This window comes from Clarias gariepinus, chromosome 18, assembly GCF_024256425.1.
Source record: "Clarias gariepinus isolate MV-2021 ecotype Netherlands chromosome 18, CGAR_prim_01v2, whole genome shotgun sequence".
Taxonomy (NCBI): domain Eukaryota; kingdom Metazoa; phylum Chordata; class Actinopteri; order Siluriformes; family Clariidae; genus Clarias; species Clarias gariepinus.
This window is the reverse complement of record NC_071117.1, coordinates 14748473-14772133: the sequence shown is the minus strand read 5'-3', so window position 1 is coordinate 14772133 and position 23661 is coordinate 14748473. Positions and strand designations below refer to the sequence as shown.

Genomic DNA, 23661 nt, shown 5'->3' with positions numbered 1-23661 from the left:
GCAGTACAGTTTAGTATGGTCACATATATAACATAATACAGTTTATTGAGGTCATACAATATATGTTATGTAGTACACCTTAGTACAGCATTGCATACTAAATAGTACAGCTTAGTGTGGTCATACATAGTACAGTTTAGTGTAGTAATACTATGTAGTACAGTTTTTATTAGTAGTGTTTATTATAATATTTCACCATATATTTTAGAGCAATGTAGGATATGGTATTTTAACATACTGCTCTACTTGTGGTGGCTCAGTGGTAGTTGTTTCGCCTGCCACGCGAAAGACCCAGGTTTGATTCCCAGCCACTGGATACAGTGCCGGTCCCAAGCCCAGGGATGTGGACCAAGTGTCCGCCGTGGTGACTTCTTGCCGGGAGCAGCTGAAAGACCAACAACAACATACTATATGGTAAAGTGTAATATGGCAGTTCATACAAGTTTACAAGTATATTTTGGTATATTTGGCCTACAGTTTAGTTTAGTCATACACATTATGTGTTACAGTTTAGTACTAATTAGTGCTCGTTAGTACTATAGATTACACTCAAGATACTTAAGGTGTATTTTAATACTTAGTTTAATATTTTTCTTTAATATAATATTTAAACTTACTATTTAGTATGTATATACAGTTTACAGTATACAGGTTTTTCGCATACTACCTAGTATGGTTCGGCTTACTATTTAGTATGGCTTATTTTGGAATTGTACAATATTAACATTCTATTTTAGTATAAACTTTTAATTTTTTTTTTTTTTACACTGCTTTGGTAAAGTTTAATATGGTAAACTTGGTAAAATACCATTTTGTACTTTTTACTTGTTAATGCATATTATCTAGTATTAAACTATATAATACACATACACTATATAATAGAAAGTTTAGTATGCTATGTTACATGTGGTTCAGTCGCGTCTAGGTTCCTCTTTAACGACCATACCACATAGATTAGCATTGTGTTTTTACTGTACATAGAATGTGTTATGGTAGTGCTGTACAATGCTGGCGTGTTTCATAAATTAAAACTGGTGTGTATTGGAATTTAGTTTGATATTGTAACACACTCAGTATGATTTAATTAGTTTTGTATATTATTAAACGAATACGTTTTCATTCCATTTAGTGCAATTTAGCTAATAATAGAAACCACCCAACGCAGTTTAGCTTAGCGTTAAACGAGAGTAAACCGGCTTTTGTGTTAAAATCCTCGGGGAGGATGTTATTATTGCTGACTTCACTCTGTCCGTCTCTCCTGAACCCCGTGGTGTGACTTTTTAGGTCAGATCTCCTGGTTTCTACCTTCACCTGATTCATGAGTGTACTTTTTATTTTTTTTTTGTGTATTTCTGCACGAGCCTGTGTGTGTGTGTGTGTGTTGAATGTCTCTGCATGAATTAGGATTAAAACTTTTATTGTAGATATACTTCTTCAGTTCAAATAACTGCACATTGCAGATGTGTACAGTAACGTGTGTGTGTGTGTGTGTGTGTGTGTGTAAAGAATGATTCAGGCATTGAAAGGTGTCAGACATTTGGCCATGGCAACAATGAAGCAATCTGGTGAGAGAATACCTGTCTATACATTTTTACACACACACACACACACACACACACACACACACACACACACACACACACACAGTTGCAGTGTGACCTTGTGTGTATTTCTGTGTGTTTTTGTAGTGACAGTGTCTGAGTTCAGGATGCCCGTGCCATGGGGTGAAATGAGAGGCCGCGTCTGGGGTCCTGATCATGGACGTCCTGTCCTCTGTTTGCACGGCTGGTCCGACAACAGCGGCTCCTTTAACAGTCTTATCCCACTGTTACCTTCTGGTGCCAAAACTTTATACATCACATAATCACAATTCCGTTTATAGTTATGACACTCTTCTTTTCTATGTATGTGTCTGTTGGTCTCTCAGTCTGTCAACCTGTCTTCGTTATTTATCTGTCTGCATGTGTTTTGCTCTGACTCTGTGTTTGTCCCTCTGATTGTCATTAGCCACACTTTGGCTGTAGAATTTATTGAAATCAGCTTTTTAGAGAAGACGAATATATAATTTTCTGTATAATCTCTTTGCCTTTCAATACACTTTGTCCATCTGTCAATGAGCTTTCGTAATGCCTCATTTAAAAAAATGTTTTAGTCTGAGCTGCAAGCTACTAATACACCGCTGTCTTCACTTCTTCATCAGAAGTGAATTTTCATCCTCGTAGGGCTGCTTTCAGGGAACCAAACTGGTGAAAGTCAGATGGAGCGAGATCAGGACTATAGGGAGGATGCTTTAACTCGTCCGAGTGTTGACATCATGGGCAGAAGTGTAGGGACATGCATTGTCATTCAAGATCACAACTATTAACTAGTGAACTAAGAATATATCAAATTTAAAATGTTTTTGTTTTGTAGACGGAGGAAAAAAAAGTAAGCTAACAGGAGAAAACTCAAAATCAAATTAATATTTGTCAGGACTATCTTTTGGCTTCTAACCAGTATAAAATTTTACATTTGTGCAAAGTCAGGGTTTTTTGTAGGAGCAGAGCCGGATGTAAGATTTACCAGTTATATTAAGCAGGTGCTAATACCCCTGTCTCGGGGACCCCTACGTGGGGTCAGCGTTGTAAGTACGATTTATTACGATTCATGGCAAGTTTTGGCATAGTGACTACGTAAATCTTTTCGCATGAAAAATTAAACTTTAAACAAGTTACATTTTTTGTCCGATCCTCACGGCGGTTCATAGGGCCTAACAACCCATTCCACCGCTAGTCAAATCGTATAGGTGAGATAAGGGTATTAGGAATTAGAACGAAAGACCATAAAATTAGAAGATCTGTCCAAACTTTGGAGGAACAAGAATGTGAGGAACAGGTATTGTAGACTCGTCACTAAGGTGAGGTTGTGGAAGACAACAAGTTTCATGTCACATACCAAACATTATGGCACAACAACAAGATACAAGGTAGATATAATGCATTAGCAAAGTCTCTCCCAAGCAAAGATTTCAAAGCAGACTGAGGTTTCAAGATGTGCTGTCAAAGCAATTTTGAAGAGGCAAATAGAAACAGGCACTGTTAAGGACCGTGGACACAGTGGTTGGCCAAGGAATATTATGTGCAGCAGATGAAGGGTACATCATGCTCATTTCCCTCCGTCAGCGGAAGTGGTCCAGCAATGCCACAAGCAAAAAACTGACAAAAACCAGCTGGACCCAGTCTGGCAAGGAAGTGATCTTCATGAACGAATTGTGGCCCAAAAGCCATTCCTCTAACGAGGAAACAAGGCTAAGAGCCTCAACTATGGACAAAAACGTAGTAACTAGGGTGTTGAAAAATGGTAGCAGGTGTTCTGGATTGATGAGCCTTATTTGTAATATTTGTCTTGTCGAAAAGCTGGAGAGCGGTGCAATAATGAGTGTCTGCAGTGAAGCATGGTGGATGTTCCTTGCAAGTTTGGGGCTGCATTTCTATAAATGGAGTTGAAATTTTGGTCAGGTTTAATAGTGTCCTCAATGCTGAGAAATACAGACAGATAGTTATCCATAGTGCAGTTCCATCAGGGAGGTTTCTAATTGGCCCCAAATGTATTCTGCAGCAGGATATGACCGAAACATACCACCCAATGACATTAAAAACTATCTTCAGCATAGAAAGGAGCAAAAAGTCCTGGAATTGATGGTTTGGTCCCTGATCTTCACATCATCGAGCCTGTCTGGGATTACATTAAGGCATCCTATATGCACAGAAGATCTGTGGTTAGAACAGCTTACCTGCCAAGTTTTTTCCAAAACTGTGCGCAAATGTGCTTAAAAAAATTCATGGCAATTTAGGTTTTAGAGTGTAACACCGAATACTGATTTAATTTGATTTGGATTTTTCTTCTGTTCATTTATTTTCCATTTTGTTAACTGATAAAAAATAAACTATTAACACTTCTATTTTTGAAAGCATTTTTACTGTACAGCACAGAACACCTTCCTAAAACCTTTGCCCGGCACTGTATCTGTCTGTCTGTTGGATTTCTGTTTCTGTTCTACTGCTGGCCTTGTCTGACTTTGTCTTCAGTATTAGTCAGTCTATACCCTTCTGTCTACATCTATCCATGTCAGGTTTTTTTGTGTCTATCAGTTTGTAACAGTTTGTTTGTCTGTCTTGTCTCTCTCTCTGTCTGTTTCTTGTTTGCTCCGTTTGTGTCTATCCGCACTGCCTGGCCAAAAAACAGCCACACACACTATAATTTTACTTGATTGCCTTCAGCTTTGATTACAGCACGCAATGTGGTGGCTAATTCATGTGTGAAATTGATTCCTTATGCTCCCAGTACCACTCTCATAATGTGAGTCCTGAAATATGCCTGTGCCATCAGGAAAGAAAAATGCATAAATGGTCCTTCAGGCAAATAAACAAACAAACAAATCTGATGTTTTTCTGATTTGATCAGATCTGAGTCACTTTTATGCGTGGTCCTACTGTAGATCATATGTACACATACACACAAAGTCATGCGTCTTGAAATAGAATAGGCAGATGGGAATTCATGTGACATTTTCCTCTGCATGAGTAAGTTGCTGGCTGATTTTATATTGGTGTAAAAACAGCTGCTATAAAAGGGTGGAATTTTCCATAGTAATAAAAAAGCTAAGACGTCTAAATTTCTTTTTTTTTTCCTGGACCTCAACATATATAGCCGACTAACTACTTGTCGTGCTCCAGAGCATATTTTTGTTAAATTAGCATCTGTTGTTTGAAATGAACGAGCCGTTACACAGATATTACATGTTTTATCCCAAAGATGTATCTATGTGCGCATGCCTGCCATATCAGAGCACAGATGCGTCCACATTAGAATGCAAAATGTTTCCACTTTGCACCATATCGGCCTTCTGTGATGTTCTCTGTCCCTTTTTGCTGGACAGTTACTCAGTTGTCTTACCACTCTTTTAGTCTTAGTTTGTGACACGCCCATCACTCTGGTATAGGGTCAATCTGACCTCATCAGACTGCACAACCTTTTTCCATTGCTCCTTCTAAAATGACAGCTTTTTTGGCCAGGCAGTCTTGTTTCTATGTCTGTCTATATGTCTGTCTGTTTGTCTTTTTGTCTAACCATCTATGTCTCTCTTTCTCTCTCTCTCTCTCTCTCTCAGATTGGAGGTGTGTGGCGGTAGATTTGCCTGGTCATGGCTTCTCCTCTCACAGACCCGCAGGAACTTTTTACATGTTTCCCAATTATATCTCAGACATACGACGTGTCATTGATGGTTAGTGTATTTGATGGAGTGTATTTTGTTTGTGAACTTTGTGTATTAAGACTTAATTTTTTAGTAATTTGTGATATGTTGCTGGGTGTACGTTTCTAAAAATTCACATTTTATTGTTTATTGTGACGTCATTTAGAGCTGTCTGCTTGTTTTTTTACTGATGGTCTGTGTGTTTTGTCTCTCCGTGGCCAGCTCTACAGTGGAAACGCTTTTCCATAATTGGCCACAGCATGGGTAAGCTGGCATTCTTATATCTTCTTCATCAATGTTACTGTAGTGTACTATCCTCTTGTTTCTATTTGCTGCTATATTATTAAAAGATGGATCACCCTTCCGTAGATTCCTTCACTAGGGACAGCGGGACAAGAATATAATTATACCTATATTTATCATGAAATACAGATTTGTTAACAATGTGTCCTGTTGAAAATAGAAAATAATCCAAATATTTGTAATTATGTTAGTTTGTCTAATTGCTTTTAAACCTATGATAATGAGCAGATTTAAAAATTTAAATAGTTATTAGTCCTAAATATTAAATGGAATCATTTTGCCCAACACTTTAAATTTAAGCTAAAAGTTTGTGGCAACATTTCAAGCACATCTTGATACTTCATTTCAGATACATTATACAGCTGTAGAGAGAGAGAGGGGGAAAAAAGCTAGGTCGCTGTCTGAATTATTATAAACCAGACTGTATATTTTATGTCATAGACAACACCTACTAATATAATTAATAATAAAATTTTGCAATAGTGAGTTAAATATGAGTAGGTGGGATGAGGGTGTAGTGTTTAGCACCGTGTCCTCGCTACTCCAAGGTGCAGGGATCGATTCTGCGTGCATAGAGTTTGTCCTGCAGGCACTCTCCCACAATCCAAAGACAGATTAGGCTAATTGGCATTTCCAAATTGCCCATAATGTGTGAATGAGTGTGTGAGTGTGCCCAGGGATGGATTGGCACCTTGCCTCAAGTCTCTTGGGATAGGCTCTTTCTGTCCTTTCTTCATACATATTGTTTTTTGCCATTTTTTTTGTAGCACATTTTTATTTTAAGGATTGTGTATTTGTTGTCAGAGCGGACGAGTCCTTGTTAGATTTCCACTATTAATTTTTTGTACAGTAGTTACCAGAGGTGGGTAGAGTAGCCAAAAAATGTATTCAAGTAAGAGCTGCTAAGTAAGTAGCTGTACTTCAAAATAATATTACTCAAGTAGAAGTAAAAAAATTTGTCATCCGAAATATTACTCAAGTCAGAGTAAAACAGTATTCATTAATAAGATACTCAAATACTGAGTAACTGTTTCATCATAATGTCTGATTTTTTTTTTATTTTGTAAGCAGTCAGATAATAAAATTATGTACAAATTGCGACATATCCAAATAATAAAATAAATGAATAAAACTAAAAATCTTTACAAAATAGCAAATTAGGGAATATGAAACACAAGTTTCCTAAACTCCCTTTTTTCACAATATAAAGCTTTTGAAATAAATACCTACTGTAGGTAACATATGTAAGTAAATGTAACTCGTTACTACCCACCTCTGGTAGGTAGGCGTTAAATGGGCTTGACAAAGGTCAGGAAGTTGAATTTCTCATCAATCTCCCCAAATGTCACAGTGCTGCTAATACAAGTGATGTGACACCATGAGACTCAGTTTATTCGTTTATTACAGGAAGCTGCCTTTTTGTGCTAATTATTCTACAATCTGCAGTGGCACATTCTACCAGATCATTATCATCTATGAGGATTGTTTATTGTGATAACAGGTTGCTAGATTATTAATCTGCCTAGTGATCTGATATACCCTTTCTTTGTTCAATTTACAGGAGGAAATATAGGTGGAATGGTAAGGCAATAATCATAATCATAATAATATCTTAATCTCTTTGTTTTTTCATTTTTTTGTCCATACAGAGTGCAGCTCAAAATATAATAAATCATATAATTAACAAAAAGCAATTACTTAATAATAAGAATGATTTATTAATTTGTTTTCAATCTTTTATAGCGTTTTAAGCTGTACAGATATTTCATTGTGCTGTGTGTGACATGCATATTTCTTTCCAGCTGTGTGCTTTGTATCCAGACATGGTGGAGGCTTTAGTGCTCATGGACTCCTATGGATTTCTCCCAATAGATGTGGTACAAACACAAGACACCAGATAATGAAAGAATTTCCCCTTATCATTTTACACCATTCTTCACAATGACAAAGTAAACACGGGTGTTTGGGGTGTTTTGTTAATGCATTTTACAATAAAGACTGATATATCCCATTTACATAAGTATTTAGACCATTAGTAGGTGTTTAAACACCTTTGACAGCAAAGATGGCCTTATGAATAATGCTATAAGCCTGGCACTCCTTTCTTTTCGAAGCTTCTCCCCTTCTTCTTGGCAGGTCAACCAGGTTGGATGGCCAGAGTCGATGCACAGCCATTTTCAGATCTCTCCAGAGATGCTTTACTGGGTTCAGATCCTGACTCTGGCTGGGCCGCTCAAGATGTGCTAAAGCCACTCTTGTGTTTTATTAGTGGTTCATGGTGTTGTTGTAAACTGTCACCCAAGCCTGAGATCCTAAGCACTCTGGACAAGGCTTTCACTCAGGATAGATCTTTATTTTTCTGCATCTGTGTTTTTTTTTCTATTCTGACTAGTCTCCCAGTCGGAGTTGCAAAATAACATCCCCAAGGCATGAGGCTGCCACCATTGTGATTGGCCCTGAGTGCTGGAGTGTTTCAGTAATGGTTGTCCTTCTGTGAGGCTCTCACATCTGCACCAGAGAACTCAAAATCTCATATATCATCTTGGGTTCTTGGTTACTTGTCTGACCATGGCCATTGATCTCCGGTTACTTGGAGTGGATTATTAGTTGTTTTACTTTATTAGCTATTCCATTGAAAATTAATAGAGGCTGTGGTGCTCTTGGCTGTGGGCTCTTTCAATGCTGCAAAAATTTCCTTATGTCATTCACCAGATCTGTGTCGATCCTGTTTCACAAGTCTACAGATAATGCTCAGGACCTTATGTTTTTTTTTTTTTTCTTTTATGTGACATACAGTGACACCTGATTGACATGTGTGTGCCTTTCCTAATTATGGCCAATTCATTCATATCAAGGACACTAATAGGAGTAGGTTGTACCAGAGCTCCGTGTACCAGAGTTTTTTTTAACAAAAAACACCAAACACTTGAATGCATTTTAAGATGAGTGTGAAACATAACACAATGTGGAAAACTTGAAAGAGTCTGAAAACTCTTCCCTTTATTTCTGGTCATTTTGGTTAATTAATTATCATCTTTTCTCCCACAGAAAAGAATAGGGCTTATCATGACCAGAGGGATTGAAGAAATGATAGAGTATGAAAAAAAATTGGCAGACAGAAAAGAAAGGATCTACACCTATGAGGCAGCCAAAGAGCGGTAAAGTATCCCAGATATGTAGCTTTTCCTCAGGTAAAAATGTATGTTCACGGCCTTCTTTGTTTCATGGCTCGGCTTTTTTTTCTAGATTGAAGGCAGCGAACAAGTTTCTCTCAGACAAGTCAGTAGAGATTCTTCTAGAACGAGGAGTCCGGGAGGTAGATGGAGGTTAGAGCTTCCTTGTGATTTGTCTTACAGAAAATAAATATTTTTAATTGGTACCTAGATGATTTATAGGGAAGAATAAATAGCTTGTAGGTCCTTGCAGGAACCTTGGAGGAAAATCCAGAGATGTGAATGAAAAACAATGAAAGACATATTTTAATGCAGTGCTGCCACAAATTATTTAAAAAAAACAACTTATTTTTTATATCTAAAACTATGTTGCCTCTTGCTATTACTGTAAAATATAAGGAGCTTATATTTATAACCTATAGTCATTAATTACACTGTAATTAAAGTGGCACTATTATGCTTTCTCAAATATTTTCTTTCATGCAGTGTGTCATGTAGCTGTATGTGAACATAAACTATCTGCACTATCTGTGATGCTGACAGTGCACAATAAATTAAGTTTTTGTCTATTAAAAAAAAGGGTTAGGGTTGGCCAAAACTGAACTCTAACACTCGCGAAGTGCGCATGCCTATCTACGGCAAGCCCCGAGGGGAAAAATGCCGAAGAGTAAGGGAACGGAGCATGTGCACACGCTAGGGTTAGGGTTAGGGTTAGTTCTTCCGACACACACTGTAGCGGTAGACCAGTCATAAATCACCACGCCATCTGACCAATCACAGCAGTGAGGGCCCACAGAAAGGAGGGGTTTAGACAGACTGAATCTTCAAACTGCTTCACCCGAGTTGTTTACAAATCATTTATAAATGGGGTAAAATTTAATCTATTTTTGGAGAAAACTAAAGTGTTTTTTGACCTTGTATACATGTAAACCTGTTTTAAGATATTCATTAAGCAATATTAGCAACCTTCAAAATGGCATAATAGGGGCACTTTAATAATCACTACAGGCAGCTACACCCCACATTCAAAACCATTCAGGCAAGAAAACACATCTGATAATGTTAGGTCATTTTAAACAACAATTTATAATTCTCGTTCTGAATCGCCTACAAACCACCTGTGTCCTTTTATTAATGGCTACAAAACTAGCTTGCTCCTAACACAAAGCTGAATCCCAAACCGCTCTCTAATCCCTGGTCAAGGGCAATGCTTGGTGTCAAAAGTGATTGTACACACTACATTGCGCAATTCTATTTACCGCTAAGAGCCAGAACCCGAAAGTTAACAGACGTGATGTTTCATATAATGTGGAATAAGTGGAAATATAAAAAGAAACTCAGTTGGCTGAGCAAAATAATGGGTTAAATAAACAGCCAAATCATAATCTGTTGATAATAAGTTGTGGTTGTGAAACTGTCATAGTATAAAAGCAATATTACATTTGAGGCTGTGCTGTTGTGTTAAATATCAGCACTCCCTCTCATGTGATATATAATATATAGTATGGTATGAAATTATATAGTGCACTTGGGTGTGTTATAGCAAAGGAAAAAATTATTATTAGTCATGACTATGTTGTTAATTTTGGGATGGATGAACTAAAATAGAGATGTATTTAATTTCCTTCATTTTCTTACATTACTGTTTTTTCTCTTAAAGGGCTGGTGTTCACCAGAGACCTCAGAATAAACCTGGTGAGTCACAATTTTCATTTTTAATAACATTCTTTTCTGGATACTAAAAATATTTTTTTCTAAATAATAAACAATTTATTTTGCTAATCAAGATTTTAAACTGTATTTATTGTTTATAAATTGTTTACAAATAAAATGAAATATTACAAAAGAATAGAATGAAGTTATGTTTAAATACTTGACGATATTTTGATTGTTTCAGACTAACATTGTGAGGAATACATTAGAGCAGTGTCTACAGTTGCAGTCACAGATAAACACTAAGGTGTTAGTGCTGCGGTGAGTCACAAAGTCCCAATAACTGCGCTTTACACAATATTTTACTTGAATACATTGTATTATAACTCAGTCTTATTTAATAATAACTTTAAATTGTCCCAGCATCTTTAATATATGTTTAGTAATAGTTATGGGGCAGTAACTCTGGTATTAGTGGTGACATAGAGTACCAGTTAAAATTTTTGTAACAACAACAACAGTCAGGTGTTATTTTAAGACATGAAGGTCAGCTGTTCTCTAATAGTTCTTGCAAGAACAGTATCATCATGTGCATTAGCAAACCCATCAAGCACCATGATGGAACTGGCTCTCATAAATACCTTCCTAGGAAAGCAAGATAGAAATCTACTTCTCTACTTCTCTGCAGTATTTATGCTGCAGAGAAGTTCATTTAAAGTTACTAGTCTCAAAAATCACCAGTTAACAAACAGTACCTCAAAATAGAGCCGTTATAAAGGCTTTACAGAGCATAAGTAGCAGATACATATCATGTAGCATGTGATTGTGTGTGTGTGCTTGTGTCCTGTGATGAGTTAGTGTACCATACCTTGGGTGTACCATACCTTGTGAATTTTCTGGGATTTAATCCACATATACTTTTTTCAATTACTGATCAACTAGTATAAATTAGTAGCCTTGCAACCCTTATTATCCGTCTGGCATTATCACTAATTCTTAATCATTAAATGCAATGCATTTTATATCTCTGATTCCTGGATTGATTTCAGAGCGATGGATGGTCTGCAGAAGACCTTCCCTCAACCAGAGGAGTTAGCTGTTCCCTTATTAAAAGGCTGGTCAAATCAAAGAGTGAGTACCTACATGATGTCATTCCACTCATACTGTAAATACAGACACATTACCGTGGCATCATCTCTCTGTCTTTTACCACTCGTCAGAACACCATCTTAACAGTGGAAGGAGATCATCATGTGCATTTGAACAACCCCGAGCGTGTGGCCCCCCTCATCACTGACTTCCTGCTGTCTCAGAAATCTCAACAACCTCCCAATAAATCCAATGTTAATCAGGCTCCTAAATTATAAAATCCCATCCCCCCCACATATGGATTGTATGGATGTTCAATCAAGGAGATATTCTACAAGTTTGTGTGGCAGCCTGAGACCATGCTTCACTTTGTTTATATTTTCTACTATATATGCTTCTTTAATGCACATAGTTTATAGAACTAAACTATGAACTAAGTTTTAAGTTCATAGAACAAAAATATGTACTTAATGTAAAATTATTGAACAAGAACAATTGTAGCATTTACAAATCTGATCTCCAAAAGTGAAGACGGAAAAAATGCATTTAAAGAACAAAACATTAAAAATCCTATTAAATGTGGTGCAGGAGCATCACAGACACTTTAACAGCTACAGTAGTAACTAAATACAAACTAGACAGATTATGCTCATTTACATTTCCTTAAAGCACTTACTGTAGCTATACATATTCTACTGTATTAGGTAACATACACATGATTTTCTTTGCCCCAAAATTTCCCTCCCTTTCTTTTAGTAATTTACATTTAATACATTTTGCAGACATCTAGAGCGACACATGTATATTATTATGCATATGAGCAAGTGAGGGTTAAGCACTTTGTCTAATGGCCCAGAGGTAGCAACATCATGGATCCCTTATGATCAGTTGTCCAACAATCTAACCGTATTGCCACTTAGTCATCCCAATAAAGAAAGTTTCTCCTCGGTGCTAACGCTTCAAGAAGAGAGATAAATTAAACTATTTGCACATTAATTAATCTCACAATATTTGACTGAGACATTGGTTGAAATGTCAGATTGCTGCTCAGTCCTGTCTATTAAACTAGTTATATGTTTTTCTTATTACTAATGTTTTATTCATAGTCCTTGTGATAATCTAACTATGAAATATTTTAATTCTTAAAAAAATGAAAAACTGCTCTTTGTGTGTGTGTGTGTCAGCTTCATCAGTCTGTCTTATGTGCATTTTTTCTAAACTGCCCCTGAGCTACTTTTTGCATTTTACCCATGAACATTTGTTTTCTATAGAATGCAAAAAAAAAATCTGCCAAACTTTTGAGAGACAGATAGAGTGTCAACCAGACAAAAAAATGTATACACACTTATTTGAAAAGAAAAACTTGTATAAACATTTTAATACAAAATTTATTGCTATAAAATAAATATATATATATGTTATTAATATTATATTAATATAAGATACATTATAATATCGTTCATATAAACATATGACAGCAAACCAACAAGAAAATCATGGTGAAACAGGTTTAAATTGACTTGCAAATAATGAAATACATTTTGTAACATGAAATACAACTTTAACAATTGATTACATCATCAAATAGACTCAAATCAAACACCAAAGGATATCTTTTGTACACTTTTCTGGGCAGCAAACTTAAAAGGTATAAAATAAATTTACTTTGTTGCTGTAATTAACTACATATTACACATATCTGTGCTATATGTGAGTAGTTTTAATAATAAGTTAATAATAAGAAGATACATTCCTTTTTACTTTTACTCCACAACATATTACAAAAAATTACATGTCTGCATGGCTTTGTGTTACATAACCACTGTGGCATGTACAGTAGTAGCTGAAGCGGGAATTTTGCCACCTACTGACAATCATATGTAATTGCGTTTTCCTTCTGACAAGCTTAATAATGTAGGAGGTACAGTATTAGAAATCAGAAGTGAAGCTGGGTACTCTTTAGCCAATCAGATGCGACTTCACCATTCGACCAATCACAGCCCTTCCTGAGTGCAGCACTCGAGTAGCTCAGCTTTGCACACCTTTTGCACAATCTGAGTTAATTACAATGGAAACAAAGTTTTACCTATTCAAACCAAGAACAGAACGCACATGTAAGTTATTACTTTATTTCGAAATGTTTCAATAATGAACTTCCCTGAAAATAACACAGATAACCACTTTATCATCTTTATAAACACTTCACCCTCATTACGTTTGTCCCATTTTTAAACAATGCAAACACTCAGCATAGTAAAAATAGCATGCCACTGACTATTGTCTTTACAATTTAAGTGGTTCATTATCTTTCTTCTTGATCTTACAGTTAGAGCAATAAATATATTATAGCACATAGCATGTTGTACTTTATGTAGCAAGTATGTTAAGACAATGTGGTTTGAACAGGATATGCAGCATGATTCAAAACATTTATTTCAAACAGTATAACCTACCGTCTGAACATTGAAATACATCTTTTGTTTTTAATAATTTACAATAACTCTGATAATTTGTATTATTGTAAGGAAATCATATTGTAAGAAATAATGGTGACTGAAGAGACTGTTTGTGAAGCTGTTTAATAATTCCTATAAATGACAACTGCCTTCTTGCTCAGTGACAGCACCAAAGCAAATTTGAATGTGATCATATTTGACATTGTTATTTAGGAATTAAATCGTATGACAGTTTCAATTAAAATCAAAAAGTAAAAATGTTGAAATCGTGTTGTATGAGAAAGTCTGGAGTGGCAGAGAAGTATGTTAGAGTGGTGCAGGACATGTATGAGCGCTGTAAGACCATAGTGAGATGTGCTGTAGGTGTGACAGAAGAGTTCAAGGTGGAGGTGGGCCTGCATCAAGGATCGGCTCTAAGCCTCTTTTTGTTTGCTTTGGTGATGCACAGGTTGACAGATGAGGTTAGACAGGACCCCATGGACTATGATGTTTGCAGAGGACATTGTGCTTTGTAGCGAGAGCAGGCTCTACGGCTTAGAGACAGTGGCACTGAAGAAACGACAGGAGGCAGAGTTGGAGGTAGCAGAGCTGAAGATGTTGAGGTTCTCCTTGGGAGTGACAAGGATGGATAGGATCAAGAATAAGTTCATCAGAGGGACAACCCATGTTAGATGTTTTGGAGATAAAGTCAGAGAGGCCAGATTGAGGTGGTTTGGACATGTTCAGAGGAGAGATTGTGAATATATTGGTAGAAGGATGCTGAGGTTTGAACTGCCAGGCAGGAGGTCTAGAGGAAGACCAAAGAGGAGATTTATGGATGCAGTGAGAGAGGACATGAAGTTAGTTGGTGTGAGAGAAGAGGATGCAGAGGATAGGGTTAGATGGAGGCAGATGATTCGCTGTGGCGACCCCTGAAAGGAAACAGCCGAAAGACAAGAAGAAGAAGCTGAAATCGTGCAGCTTTAATTCATTATGGTATACACATTTGAGCTGTTAATGAAATAAAAGCAAAGCTGGTGGCATTTAGATATCAGACTACCCTGTGACCCATAGAAAGATCTATTCTCCAAATTAAAAACTGTGACTGTCTTGATTGACAAACATGTAATGAGGGTGAAGTGTTTATAAAGATAATAAGCTGGTTAGCTTTATTTATTTTCGGCGAAGATCATTAATGAAACATTATGAAAAAAGTAATAACTTACACATGCATCCTGTTCTTGGTTTAAATAAGTAAAACCTAATTTCCATTGTAATTAACTTAGATTGCACAAAAGGTGTACAAAGCTGAGCTACTTGAGTGCCCCGCTTCTGGAGGGCTGTGATTGGTTAAATGGTGAGGTCGCATCTGATTGGCTAAAGAGTACGAGCGACCCATGTTGCTGCCAGCAAAGTCTCAAAATACACACACAAATCCAGCACGATTCACACAGAAAAGGTGATTTTCACATTCACGGTACATTATACACTTTTTTGAATTTTTAACATCCAAAAATTATGTACACAGTTGTACCTCTGTGAATTGTGTTTAGTATTGTTTTGTAAATTCCATTTGTAAAACACATATTATGAAGATTTTTTTTACAAGTTATTAAGTTATTAAGACTTTTTAATAAATATTTTTTAAAGAAAAGTGGTAAATAATGATTGCGTATCTTTTTTGAAGTTTAAAATGCATCATTTTCTTTACATCTTGTGGATATGCACATAATGTGGTTGGAAGAAAATGCCATGTCCTCATATGAAGACAGTGGCAACTCATGAGATTAAACTAAATATTTCTTTGTAATTTTTTGGTATTATTTATGTGGTGGGGAGGGACTAAATGAACTCTGTAGCTTCATTACCCTTGTCAATATAAGACAGCTTGTTGTGTATTATTTAGGCAACCTACATTCGGTTTCAGTCCTAGTAATCACAGAGTAAGTTAAGTGTGTGAGTAGTTGTTTGGTCTCTCCAAAGCAACTTGTGTAAGAAACAATGAAAAAGGGACTATTTTGAGAGATAGTTTAGATGGAGAGTTGGTGTGTTTGCAAATTAAAAAACCCAGCATGCACTATTATGCACCTTGCAACTTATTAATAATGATTGGTTGTGCCTAACAATTAGAGGGATCCCTTTATAGCATCCCACCGGTTTCGGCTACTGCAGGGAGCAAAGGACGGAGAGAAAGCAGGTCAGAAGGACAAAAAAAAAATCCCTTATATAAGGCTCTATCACTCACCCACCCTTTCCTCGTCATTACCACAGCTGTTACTATAGTAACACACCCCCCCATGTGAAACGAGGATGGCACAGCCCTGAAGAGAGGAAAAAGAGAGAGATCGGCAAGCAGACTCGCAAATACAACATCAAATCGCTGTATCTTTCCATTCACCTTTATAACCTTCCACGGATCTTATTAGTGATACAGCCACACAGGTATCATCATCGTCCAAGTAGAGTGATTTCCACCCAACCAGAAGCAATACAAGAGCATATTAATTCAGGTATGGGCTCGTGCCAAGCTTGCATGCCATGTATGAAGTCATGCATGCTGGATGTTCATGCGCATAGATGCGTTATAAAGTCTAGTCATAATATGCTTACTTTGTCTGGACATTTTATGGTTAAAACTGCAGTGCATTTTACAAAGCCATGTCTTTTGGCAACACTTTTATTATTTGCTTAGGGTTTACTGCATGCTACTTAGAGAATAAATTCCAGTTCACTCCATATTCAGTACAGGATGTTTGTGGACTGGTTTGTTCCGGTCTATCTGCTTGTTTCTGTCCTGGTCCTGGCCGGGTTTGGAGCCTGCCTCTATTTCCTGGAGCCCGGGCTTCAAGATGCTCATAAGTGGAGTAACAAGTCCATCAAGCACCAGCCTCTGGTGCCCACACTAAACACCCACCGAGACGATGACAGCAGCGCACTCATATAACACAATGTGTGAAGGAGGGACGCAATAAGTGATTGGATTCATATCATCGATCAGCAAATGATTACGAAGACGAGTCCATAAAAATTTCCATGGATATTCTTTTGCAATAATAGTGCTTTGATTGTTAGACATGAAGGTTTGACATTGAATATGTATTATGGAGGATATGGTTTAAATGTGTGTTTTTTTTTTGAGGGGGGGGGGGGGGTACACTTTTAGAATAAAATGGTATTAAATCGTATATTTTCTAATCACAAAAATGTATACGTCAGAGGTATGTTTTGTACCTTAAGTGTGTATGTTTCAACTGAGACATGAACATAGTACCTTTAAAGAGACAAGTGGTTCTGTACAATGATGTATCTTAAATGATCTATAATGATATATTCACATTAAATTGTGTAGAAGATGCAGACAAAAGATGTACCCTTGAAGGTCCCAACCCCACGACAAGGACGGGTACAGTTTAGTACATTGTGCCAATTAAAACATGAGCGAAAATGTTCAAATGCTATTTGGACAAGTTCCATATTTAAGTTTTCACAGGATATACAGTATAAAATATATATTTTGAGAAGATTTGGTTAATGATTTGTGCTCATCTTTTAATCATGCAAGCTTTGGACTGTTCTGGTAGCTTAATTCTGCCACATATTGTTTAAAACAGTTAAATATATTTCTAATCATTAAGTGATTTTTTTATAAATGTACTTTATACCTGATTCCTGATTGTCCTATATTAATTGGTGTCTTTTGTCTCCTGTGCAACCCGATGTATCAGTCAAATAGCAGTACAGTGTAGCATATCTGTGAAGAGATCGAAGAGCAAATTAGTGATGTTTGTGTTACTTTCTCTTTAAACAAAACCTCAGAACCATGTTTGTGTTAGATAAGAAAGCCAAACTTTACAATAAGTGATAGAGTATATTGTTTGTCATCTACAGTATTATATGTGAGACAATGTCAAATGTCTAAATAAAAAATCCTCAAAAGAATTTAAGAAAACATATTTGAGAAAATGTACTAAAAGAATATAACAGAATACAAATACATTTATTGGAATGGACATGCAATGTAATATAAATGTATACAGTAAATTTGTAATAAATATATACAAATACAGATATAAAGCGTGCATCATTCCTTCCTGAAAGTTTCACAGGTGTGCATTGAGACTGCGTTCCCTAAGACATTGCAAAAACATCACATTACCAGGAGGTTTGACTTAAATTAATATAAGGAGAACACTGTACAAAATATGAGTGCCTAATGTGTTCGTAGCATCCTTAGTAATTGCTGGCCAGGATTGCAGAAGACTGAAAGAATAAATGTTTTTATTCTCTGGGCAATACAAAAACAACAAAATGAATAAGAAAATAAGCATGAATGTACCAAAAACATAAATAAAATAAATAAAACTGTTCAAACTTATTGAAAGGAAAACCGTCCCACACGCTGATGCTGAGGAACATCCACCCAACCCCACTCCACCCCCATAATATAAAGAAGAAAGAACCCACGTCAGGGTTAAGATCATCATTTGTCAAATCATTTGTCTTCCTTCAAGAGATAAATCCATAAATTACCATAAATTAGCAAATTTGTCTGGCAACTGAACAAGAACATATCAAGCTTTTTAGTCTTTTAACAGGTTTATTTAAGTGTTATATAAGTTATAAGTTATATAAGTATTTAAATATATATTAATATACTGTACACTGCTCAAAAAAAGAAAGGGAATACTTTGTCCTGGTTATCCTTGAAAACCTATATATATATATATATATATATATATATATATATATATATATATATATATACACTCAGCAAAAAAAGAAATGTCCCTTTTTCAGGACTGTGTATTTCAACAACAATGTTGTAAAAATCCAAACAACTTTATAGATCTTCATTGTAAAGGGTTTAAACAATGTTTTCCAAGCATGTTCAATTAACCATAATGAATTAATTAACATGCACCTGTGGAATGGTCGTTAAGACCATTAAGACCAGGTTGTTTAATTGGCTAGGGCAATAAATCGCCATGTCCGCACTGTGAGACGCCTAAGACGGCGCGACATTGAGACAGGAATGACAGCTGATCATCCTCGCAGTGGAAGACCAGGTGTAACAACACCTGCACAGGATCGGTACATCCGAATATCACACCTGCGTGACAGGTACAGGATGGCCACAACAACTGCCCGAGTCAGACCAGGAACACACAATCCCTCCATCAGTGCTCAGACTGTCCGCAATAGGCAGTCCATGAGAAGGAGATGCACTGCAGTACTTCAAGCAGCTGGTGGCCACACCAGATACTGACTGGCACGGGGAGAACATGCAAACTCCATGCACACAGACATGGGATCGAACCCAGAACCTGGAGGTACAAGAGGAGTACTGGATACTTTTCTCAATTTACATTCAATTGTTATTTTTATTAAGCATTTTATTCTGTTTCTTGACAAAACAAAAGCTGCGACAGAAAAGAGATTTACCCTTTCACACATCAAATGCAATCAAAAATAACCTACTGTATTAAAATGGGTTTTGTTTAAATCAAGGTTTTAATCCAAATTATTTATATAAAATTCTTAACACTGTAAATGGCTTTTGAAGTCTTTCTTCATGCTCTTTCTGGACTTTGACACACTCTCCATCGTTTATCAACCGTGGAGTGATGGGAGTGGGTGAGTTAGACAGCGAGGCTTTAGATAAAAAGAATTGAGGGAATGTGAGTTGTACCCACTACTTTCTGCTGCTCTGTTTTTCCCTCGTTTTCACATTCTGTTACTCCCAGCCAGAGAGATGCAGAGAGATGCAGACTAACAGGTCAGTTTTATTTCTTGTTTTTGTGATTTAAACTACTTAAACATGTGTTACTTTTAATATCTTAATAATTGGTAATATTTTAAATAAGGATAATGTACAGTATCAGACTTTATTTAACGTTTTGTTTTGTAACACTCTTTCACTTTATTTTTCAAGACTTTTGCTTGCTGTGTTATTTCCTGCCTAAAAATCTGTGCTGTAAATGTTTAACTGAAATCCACTACTATGAACCAAAGTGAGCTAGACCAAGCTGAATTGTCATTATTTCCTAACTCTATTCAATGTCCCCTATATATCTCCTCTCACTCTATTGCAAGACTTTCACCTTGTCCACAGCGTCCATCCTCCACATCCCCTACTCGTCTCTCCCCAGCCCTTCAAAATCTTTCTTCTTCTCCATCATCCAGCTCTCCTGCTCGTCTCTCCCCAAATCTGATTCCCATCAGTTCATCTTCACCTTCAAGACTTTCTCCATCTCCCCAAACTGTTTCAACATCTTCCTCTCCTACATGTGCATCCCCTTGTCCATTCACTCTTTCCTCTTCCAACCCTGCAATATGGCTTTCCCCCTGCCCACAGCCTCTCTGTATATCCCCTACAAGGCTTTCCCCGTGTCCCCAATTGCTTGCTTCTTCTAGCCCTTCTAGACTTTCTCCATGTTCCATACCACTCTCTTCCCCTGTCATCCTGAAGAGGCCTATCCAGATCTCTTCATTCAGTGACAGTGGGAGCCCCCTGGATCCTTCAGCCTACAGTTTTCCATTGAGGAGGTACTTGTCTTAAAATTTAATGCCTCTGTTATCCTTGAAAGTGGCAGCTTCAGTGTGAGGAATTAATAGGAATAATTGTTGTGAAATATTTTTTTCCCTCACAGCAAGCCAGCATCTGGTACTGATAGTGTGGAATCTTCCAGGCAATCCCTTCCAAGCAATCAACCTTCAGTCCAAACAAGTGTTCAATCAGACAATGAGCATTCCAAACCGACAATAATATCACATGGTGAGAGAAGGGCCAAATCAATTCCTATCTCAAAAACAAGAACTCAGCAAAAGCAAAAACAAGAACAGTTGCAGAGGTACCAGTACCAAGGCATGCTCCATAAAGATGTTAGTTTGGAAGACAAATCTAACAGAAATACCATGACTAAGAAGGAAAGCATAAGTTGGCAAAACCTGAAACACATTGGAAGAGGATCACTAAGTCTGGCATCCTATAAAAAGAAGCATCTGACCCAGGACCCCATCTTAATTCAAGCCCGCCTAGGGTTAAACAAAACAGGAAAGACTGAAAACCCTGGATCAAATATTGTATTTGACAAGGCAAAGTCAAAGTTAAGCCAAGCTGGATTGAAAATACACAAGGATAAAGATGTGGGTAGGGGAGAAATGTTTCAATCCAAGCCACAAATGGCAAAATCTACAGTAGGCAATCAAACATCAGGTCTTGCAAATAGACTTCAGAGCAATCCAAGCCATGATAGTCAACTCAAGCCATCCTCAGAATTTGCTAAAGACCATGAGGGGGTCCTATCTCCAAAAAAATCTAACATAGGGCCTTCCTCAACAATTTCCAAAGCACTAAAATCTGTTTCAGAGAGTCACACTTGTCCAATTACTGGGGTTTTTCAGAAATTAAAAAGTCATGGCCCTGTAGACATTCCTGAAGACAGCAAAACTTATTTGCTTGACTTAAATACAAATGATACTGAAAAACATACTTCTTCTTATTACAGTAAGGGTCAGTTAGAAGCTTCAGAAACAGATATTAGCACTCTAAGTCAAATCAAGCAGACAGACCACTTCCGATTCCCTTTGAAGAGTCATGGATCATCTACTGAATCCAGCCTTTTGACTAAAAACTGTAACCCTGAGTCAGAAACAACTACATCAAATTATATTTACACACCCCAACAACTCAACCAGACTGACCAATTCCCTTTGAAAAGCAGAACCTGCAGACGTGTGATCAAAGGACCAGGTAGTTTTTCTGACAGAAAATCCACATATTTAATATCTGCTCAGGCACGAAAGAAAGACTCATCCTCTAAGGAAACAGGGAGAAAGGGGTCTCAGAAAAAAAAAATTTCCAGGCCATCACAAAAGAGCAACCACTGTTCCAATACTGATCCCTCCAAATTAAATTCAAGTCAAACAAACTCTCTAGAGGAGGACACACATTTAGAAAAAGACAAACATTTAGAGGCACAGAAAATGTATGGCATATCTTGTAGCACACAATCTACTGGCACACACACAGCTAAGGATACATGGGATGATGCAGTAATTCAAATAGGCTTCCATAGCCTGCCCAACAGCGGCTCCCCACAAGACCTATGCGATCATTCCCACCAGCAAAAACATACAGCCATTCCAGAACTTTTTATGGGTGACTGGATGCCCCGTTCTGGAGCTGACAAAGGATGCGAACAGTCATTAACAGAAGGAGACAGTTTGACAGTTGAACAAGTGAATTTTCCTCAGTTACATCAACAGGATGATTCCCTACTGAGGAAGCCATCTGTTTCTGAGGAAAGGAAAAGTAAGCAAGTGATAATCCATCTTCCTGATATATATGCACTTACACGTGAGTACAAGCCAAATGATTTGTAAGACTCAATAGGTAACATGATCTATATACTTTGCCTGGCCAAGAAAAAAAAGGCACATGCTCTAAGATTTCATTCATTCACTTTTAGCTTTGATTACAGCACACAATGTGGAGGCCAGTTCATGTGTGAAAATGATTTCTAATGCTCACAGAACCACTATTTTCTCAGTTTGAGTAATGAAATATAGGAACTAAAACATTGTGATTTAATAACCTGGTCATTCAGTACATTTAGGTTATCAGCTGGCTTCATGTTATTGTCATATACCTGTAGCATTGTTGAGCCTATAGGCTTAAGCAACTAAAGCAACCCCAGGGTTAGGGTTAGACATTGCCCCCTGAGGGTTGTACAACGGCCACTATGCATGATGACTTCATCGCTTCATATGCTTCCCTTCGTACCTTGATGTCTCCATGGCCCTGGAATTAAGTTGATCTGACCACATCACCTTTTTCTATTGCTCCAAAGTCCAATCTTTATGCTCCCTAACAAACTCATCACATTCTGTGCATATGGAAATGCTCTTATTTTTAATATTGTACTTGTTGTTATTGTTTACCAGGTGTTCAAGTGATCTCTGTTCATGATTTTCGCCTGACCACATTTCTTTTACAAAGTTGATTATTCGGCACTATCCTTACAGGTTTTAATAATGTATTAAAGGGTTGTTACAACAGTTTGAGTAATTTCAAATCTCCTTAGCTGTTTTGCTTGATGCATTTATTTTCTATGGAATGGTAACTTTTTTTGGCCTGGCAGTATATTGTAATGTTTGAAAATTATTAAAAGCAATTCTAGGAACTTAAAATACACATTTTAGGGCAATAAGTAGTTTCTAGTTTTAATATGAATTATTCAGGCCAGATGGTTATACTGTAGTGAGTTTAAGAAACAAGCAAATTATTTGCATAAATATATGTACTGCCTTTGCCTTTCATATTCATCTAAGGATAAAATTAATATTAATTATTAAATAAAATTAAATATTGAATGCATTGGCTAATCCGGATCCTAGAGAACTCGCTGCAGAATTTCGCTCCAACTTTAACTTGATGTTCTGCTGATCCTAAACATGAAGATTAATGTTAACTTGTATTGATTCAAATTATAAATTATCAACAGGGGATTCTGAGTATTTTATACCAATTTATAGGATTTTATAGAATTTGTCTATAAAATAATCAGCTTTTGAGCTTTTAAATAATCAGTTTTAGACTTTACTACAATAGCTACTAGAAGAACTAGTGACATCAGATAGTTAGCTCCAGAATGAATTTTAAGCCCTGATTGCTATATAATGCACCCCAACACTATGATTATGGCTTGGGAAAAAAAGGCGTGCTGTCTTATCAGGCCGCACACATGCATGTTTCCGCATAGCAAGATAACAG

The 23661-nt window shown here is 36.8% G+C and overlaps 1 protein-coding gene across 3 annotated transcripts; it reads left to right on the top strand.

Moving 5' to 3' along the window:
* Positions 1 to 1157: 1157 nt before the first annotated feature.
* Positions 1158 to 12484, top strand: serhl (serine hydrolase like). 3 transcript variants are annotated; one of them, XM_053477555.1, is made up of 13 exons: positions 1158 to 1324; positions 1507 to 1565; positions 1689 to 1838; positions 5150 to 5263; positions 5456 to 5497; positions 7098 to 7117; positions 7339 to 7413; positions 8585 to 8694; positions 8783 to 8862; positions 10370 to 10404; positions 10607 to 10683; positions 11412 to 11493; positions 11583 to 12484. In XM_053477555.1, exons 2-13 carry the CDS (start codon positions 1508 to 1510, stop codon positions 11727 to 11729), a joined length of 990 nt encoding a protein of 329 aa, XP_053333530.1. In that variant the 5' UTR covers positions 1158 to 1324; position 1507; the 3' UTR covers positions 11730 to 12484. The 3 variants fall into 3 exon arrangements, with proteins under 3 accessions (XP_053333530.1, XP_053333529.1, XP_053333532.1); XM_053477554.1 differs by having other exon boundaries at positions 1159 to 1284; XM_053477557.1 differs by lacking the exon at positions 1158 to 1324 and having other exon boundaries at positions 1361 to 1565; positions 1689 to 1881.
* The last annotated feature ends 11177 nt before the right edge of the window (positions 12485 to 23661 follow it).